This window comes from Balaenoptera ricei, chromosome 9 (assembly GCF_028023285.1).
Source record: "Balaenoptera ricei isolate mBalRic1 chromosome 9, mBalRic1.hap2, whole genome shotgun sequence".
Taxonomy (NCBI): Eukaryota; Metazoa; Chordata; class Mammalia; order Artiodactyla; family Balaenopteridae; genus Balaenoptera; species Balaenoptera ricei.
The window spans coordinates 69686813-69693585 of NC_082647.1; the positions used below are offsets into that span (position 1 = coordinate 69686813).

A 6773-nucleotide genomic window follows, 5' to 3' on the forward strand; every position below is an offset into this window, starting at 1 on the left:
TAAAAATAAATTACTGAAGTGAACACAGTCTAAAACTAAACTATATTATAACACAGCCTAAAACTAAAATATATTATTGTATTATATTGTTTATTTTCATTTGAAATGAAAATCTAAAAAGCCGTCACATTTTTTTGTGTGTTTCTGGCTGCCATTTTTAATACAGTAAATTAATGAAATTTCCCAGCATATATATATTTTAATATAGTAAATGAATAAAACTGGCACCATTACTAGGCTAAATACATGCAATAGGTTTATATGTGGGGATTTTTTTTTACATAATTCAGCTATTAATTCACACATAGGTTATTTCTTAAAAAAAAAAAAAGTTAATTCTTCTACTAAATATAGAATTAGTCTCTCAAGTTTCTCTGATTCTAAGGGGATGGATTGTCCCTACTGTTATTTTATTTTTGTTTAAAATTAATTTCTTAAGACTGTTTAGGTCTTATAATAAAAATTATGTTATTATAAATTCCAACGCTGTGATGAAGGGTCTATGTTTTCAAACACAGACAAACAAGGTAATGTTTAAAATATGTTTTTCAGTTTATTAGTGGCGATCAGCTTACTGTGTGCCAACATAATTGTTTCCATTGATAATTACTGTAAACAAAGATCAAAATTTTAAATACTTGGTAAAGGCTTTTTAACCCAAATGAAAGTTTTAGCAGTGTCATGTATTACATTTGATGCTTTTCCTTTTCAAATCAACTATAAATAAAGATATTTACGGAGAAATGGGAACTATTTCAGTATTTATTTGCATTCTTCCTTCCATCCATTGCTGACTTTCCACAATAAAGTGCCTTGATTCTAAACGAGTTGCTGCTCTTGACTTTTGAGTGTAATCATTTGAGAACACTCATGTAGGTCAATGGTACTTAGCAGTTTTTTTATCTCAAGTCATCGTTTAAAAATGTTCACACCTAAAATTAATCTACCACTCCAAGAAAAAGACTGAAAATGGTACTTTTTAAATTCCATAGATTGGAGGCCCTTAATTTCTTCAATACTGTCCTATAATCATCCATATCCAAAGACTGTATTTTAAATTCTAAAGCAAATGCTAAAAAGTCATCATCCAGTAACACAGAGATGAATAATAAAGTAACTTTTTTTCTTTCAGAAAACATGACGATAGAAATATCAAGAAAAAAGTGTAATATAATTCTAGAGTTAGGGTAGGTACGACATTACTCTGTATTTAATTTCTAGCATATTAACATAATACTTGTGTATCATTCTGCAGAGCCAGGCATACAGACAGACATAATTTGACAACAGGTATTTTATGATCTTGTAGCTATAATAAAATATTTACAATTTTACAAGAATCTAATATGATTCAAAACCTTGTAAAATCACTACCCCCGAATCACTCCCTTCCTTTTTGATATAATTTTGATTTTTTATAAAATTAATTAATTTGAATATAAAATACTTACATATTTATACTGTATATTATCTGCATAAAAACTAAAGTTAGATTGATTAATCTATTTTGATGATATTAACTGAAAGTAGGCAGTATTATACTTACTACTACATTGCTTGGTGAACAATCAAAAGTAACTGAAGCTAAGTAATTCACACTATTTATAGACATTTTTTCAGAATCACCTGTTTTGTATAGATTGTTTTAAGTACAGTTGTAAAGTTTTGATTTTTAAGAGTTCCTTTGAAGGCATGGCAGATGTTGGTTTTGCTAATAATGCTGGAAAGCACAGCAGGTTCAAAGTTGCAAATATGCTTAACACATATAAAAAAATAGTGTGATTTTCTATTAAGCTTCATTGTTTTCAATTAGTAAACTATAGTGGAAGCCTAAAGTCCATAAATATTTGCTTCTAGACCCTTAAACTTCTTGAGTTTGTATATGCGTGTGTTCATGTGTGTTTGGGAAGGGGAACACATGTAAATGCACACTGAAAAATGTTACATATTATAGTTTTAGCATCATTACCATGGATAAATATTGGGGTTGTTTTCCAGTATTTTCCAGGGCTTAAAATTCCATTAGAATTTCACACAGTCATACACACATACACATATTCATACAATCTGGATATGAGATGCAAGGATACAGAATTTGGTTCCGACTTTGCCTGGGTTTATGTATTACATTTACGCTCACCTAGAAATACACAGAAATTATAAACTGCCTAACAAAATATAAATGGTCTCTATAATGCATGACATGAGTTTTCTCTAATACAATTTTAAAATTTCAAGAGTGCAGAAATTACTTTAATATAATTTTTTGGAAATACTGAAACATTAAAACTGTGCTATAAGTAATGAGATATATATATGTTAACAATATACCAAAATTACACTGACTTCGTACTTTGCTTTAGTTTCTGCTAGTTCAAGATGCCCTTATAATAATATGAAATGAAATAGCTGTGAACATAAATTATAGAAGAGCAAATACAATATCATTCCAGGAAAAAGCTACCTTGGATTTAAATCTAGCGAAAGACCTAACAAATATTAATTAACTAAAATATTGAATTTGGCTAATTAAATTTTATTTTCAAAGAGTATACAGATATTTAACCAGAAACTATTGTTATATTTCTTTTTAGATAGCCAAGAGTTCTTTCAAAATATCCCATCAAAGAAAATGTTCATTCTAACTCCCCAGTGATTCTACCCTTGGTGATGACTAATTGTATTTCCCGCTCAAGATGTAATCCACTAATACTTTATGTAGCTGATGAAAACTTCCGTTTGTTTTTCCAGGACTTTAATTACCAGCTTCAACATGAAAAAATAAACTTATTTTGCTATATGGTTATTTCCCACCAAAGGAGGGTAGCACTGTTAATATAACCAATATTCTTAAGAAAGTTGTTATTAAAATAATTGAAGGGAACCAGTTCTTAGATCCCACTTTCCTTATTTCTCCTCAACCAAAATAACATATGCCTATTCAATTTGCCCTATGAAACTTAGGTGCATTGGTTCAGTTGAGGAAGCATATGAAACAATCCATCACATAGGTTTCTCACTGCAGAAAGTAAAATGAACATAAGAGCTTCTGGTAATTGCTAAAGTGCCGCTGACCAAACTGACCTCGGATCCTCTTATCCCAGAGAAGTTATATTGATATCAAATGCTAACTCTATAAAATGATCTCATTCTAAAATTGACTTTTTTTTTTTTCTAATGAGGATGGAAACCTTGCTATGATTAACCTTTTAACTCTCTGTCTGAAGAGTGTTTCACTTATGGTTAGTAAAAACCATTAAAATGAGTGATACTGCTGGCAACTTTCTTGGATATAAACTAATTTGTGATGGGGCATTAGACGTTCACCCGACCTTGGAATGTAAAAGTCAGATTTTAAGTTTGTGATAGAAGAATCCATCCCATACTAACGCTTAAGAATAACTGATACCATTGCTGTAAAAGAACATGAAATATGCGGCTCATTCATTGTCATTCATGTGGGATCTTACCTAAAGCATTATAAAGGATAGACATTTTTCAATCTTTCAAACCAATATCTGGAATTATCTTCCAGGATTGTTAAACCAATTCCGCACAGAAAGAAAATATGTAAATATTATATTAAACAAACGACAGCTTACGAAAAGACGGAACGCAGGCTGCACTATAGCTACAGAAGAAAACTCACAACCTCCTTAATTATAAAGCATCTTTTAACAATTTCATAAGGATACAGATAGGTCAGGGCTTTGATGAGTTGCCTGCAAAACTTCAGTTTCTCTGGACTGCTAAAATTTAGTTGGGAGCCTGTGCCTTCAGGCATCCTCATTCAGTAAGGTTCCCCTTTTGCGTGGCGGCTCAAGTTATCCCCAAGTAGGTCTGCGCCTCCTGCGCACACCCAACAGTACCAGCGCTACCCGGGTTGCTGTTTGTTTCCCAGTACTTGTTTCCGATAATACTCACCTGGAGGAGAATTTTACTTTCCACTTTAAAAAATTAGATTTTCTTTTTGGTTAGCATCACATAAATACAACTACTATTAAGAATCATCTTTCTTCAAGGGTCTGAGCATGTATTTAGTTACAATTCTCTGACACATTCCTTAAAATCCTCTGAATTCCTAGACTGTCTTCTTCCCCAAGAAAGGGAAATTTTTACCATTTGGAATAGGGTGCTATTTAAAGAACTCTGAAATCAGAATTTAAAAAAAAAAAAAAAAACGAAAACTTTTTTCTCATATGCTCTGCCAAGTTCCATTGCAAGTTCCAACTATTGAGCAATAATTTGGAAATCCAGTTAACGATGGGAAAAATCTAGCCACTCAGAGTCGGGAACTTGCAATGGAAAAGTCAAGGAACGGCACCCGCACGCACGGCCAGCGGACGCTGCATCCCAGGGTGCATTCCTCTCCCCATCGCTCAGATGGAAGGTCACGCTTCGCAATCGATTTCACATACTTGTCACTTGTCCTTTATTCTCAACGCTCTGGTAAACTAGTTTGAATCTTGGAGAGCTTAACGCAGTTGGCTGAGTGTTGCGCTCGGAGAAACACGTGCCCCCAAAATAAAAGGACCAAAGCAGCCTCGCCGAATTTGGCGGCGAGGAGCCAGGGAGGAAAGACCTGTACCATAACGCCCGCCGCCTCGCTCTAGGCGAGAATCTTCCCAGTCATCTCTCCGCCCCCTTTCGCCGAGGGTGCCCGGCGCGCCCTTACCTGAGCTATCGCTTTTCCTCTTGCCGCCACTTCTCTTCTCCGCCTCCGCGGGTGACAGCGCCTGGCGGCCGTAGTCCCCTGGCGGGCACGCGGCCCCGGTCGGGGTGCTGGAGCCCAAGCTGGAAGAGTTGGAACACAGGACCGGCGGGCTGCTTCCCAGCTCCGGGGGCCCTCCTGAGTCCGGCTGGAGGCAGAGGCTGTGCCGAGCCGCGCTCGGCGGGGAGGACATCTGCGGGAGGTGCCAGTTGGTTTGCAGAGCCTGGTGCTGCTGCTGCTGGTGGTGGTGGTGGTGATGGTGGTGGTGGTGGTGGTGCCCCCTGTGATGCTGGCTGGCAAACATGCCCTCCTCGTTGGGGTATCCCGCGATTATGCAAGACGAGGAAGAAGTGGAGAGCTCGGGATAGGACATATGGTCAGATCTTCCATGGAGGGCGAGAGAGGATTGGGAGAACGGGTGCAAGCCTTGCGCGGTGGCGTGAGGGCTGCGCAGGCAGCCAAAGAGCGGGTGTTCCATAGCATGCAAGTCTCGGGTTCCAGGCAGAAGACTTCACGACGGTTCCAAACGCCACCACCCTCTGTTACTTTTCCCTGGAAACCGTGTGACTTTTCCCCCTCCCAAAGCAATAGCCGCCCGCGTTTCAGCAGAGCTCGGATAATCCCGGTCCTGAGCCCTAGCGGCCAGTCTCCTTTACATATAAACACTCGGACCTGGAGGAGCTTTCCTCCGAGCTACTCAGATGTTAAGAGTAGGAGAGGTTGAAGCCAAAAGAAGGTGGTCCCAGAGAACTGCTTTCAAGGGGAAACGGCTCTGAGAGGTTATAAATAGAGTGTAACGTGAGCTGGGGGCTGGCTTAGGAGCCCAGTGCTGACCACATGCGAACTCCCTCCAAAACTCCGGCTCAGTCCGCGCCATGCGCTCGCAGTTCCACTTCCTATCTCCGGCTGGACGCACGCAGCGCGCCCACGCCCGCCCGCCCCTGCCAGCAGCCGGGACTGCAAGCGGCGCGCCTGGCGCCTAAACCCGAGCCCCGGCGGTCAGCGGCTCCCCTTCCCACTCCGTCGGCCAGGCCGCGCCGCAGCGCCCGCCAGCCCCAACCCCGCACCCAGTGTCCGATCTGCTCACTGCGCTCATGAAAGGTGTCTTGTCAGTGCCCCTTGGGCACCGTCACCTGCAGGAAAGCTTGGGCTGCGCCTAACTGTGGAGGAGCACGAAAGGAGCAGTAGGATTAAGGAAAGAGACCAGAACTAGTTTGGCGCGCGCTCAGATAAGTTTCTCAAACTTCACATCAACTCGTGCCCTGGGCGCAGTGGCACTCCTAGCTTTTTACAGCCGGTGTCTGTGGGTGGGTTGTTAATGGGCTGGGACGTCAGATCCGAGGATGCAGGGAAGTGACCCACGAGCAAAGAAAGGGCCATTTTCGGTGCTGCAAGGAACGAGACCTGGTGGGGTGGTAGAAAGCATGGGGCGGTGACAGTTGCAGATGTCCTGCCTCTGGCATCCTCACCTGCGGTGCCAGGTGGGGTCTTTTCCTCTGCTTTCCGCAAATGTTCTCCCTCCCGATTTCCTAGTCCCACTCCATTTCCTAGCCACTTGTCCACCAAGAAGAACTTTTCCTGGATCAGGAGTATTCCGAAGCGATTACGTCCCAGTCACAAGTGAAGTGTATATTGCACGCACATTTCCAGCCTTTTCCCTCAGGAGCCAGCCCATGTCCCCTTGTTTTCCTCCAGAAACCCATCTCTCTTCCGCTCCAAGATAAATCAGCTAATCGCACCCCTCCCCCCCCACCCCCGCCATGGTTCCATTTACTGAAAAAATATTACACTTCGGTATCCCTTAAAGTTCGGGTCTCCCTGGTTACAATCTTGCATCATAGAAAATGAATTAGAAAACTTGCCACCAGTAAATTAATGCGAGCGGCGGCTGGGCTTTGATACCGTCACATGCTTGAGGGACGACTCCGTCTGCTGGGGGCCAAGTCGTTTACACAAGGTAAGCACGCCGCCCGCTCATAATGAGCTGCATGAACAGTCGCGTCCTTCCTGGGACGTGTCGCATCAGGAGAATATCGGCGCTCACCTATCCCGCCCGGGACCC

The 6773-nt window shown here is 41.4% G+C and overlaps 1 protein-coding gene across 1 annotated transcript in view; it reads right to left on the reverse strand.

The window, feature by feature from the left end:
• The window catches only part of MEOX2 (mesenchyme homeobox 2), a 64982-nt gene extending 59554 nt beyond the window's left edge, over window positions 1–5428 (reverse strand). The window contains exon 1 of the mRNA XM_059932832.1: window positions 4676–5428. Coding sequence (XP_059788815.1) covers window positions 4676–5189 — 514 coding nt within the window. The 5' untranslated portion in view covers window positions 5190–5428. The remainder of the gene's footprint in view (window positions 1–4675) is intronic.
• Between the last annotated feature and the right edge of the window lie 1345 nt (window positions 5429–6773).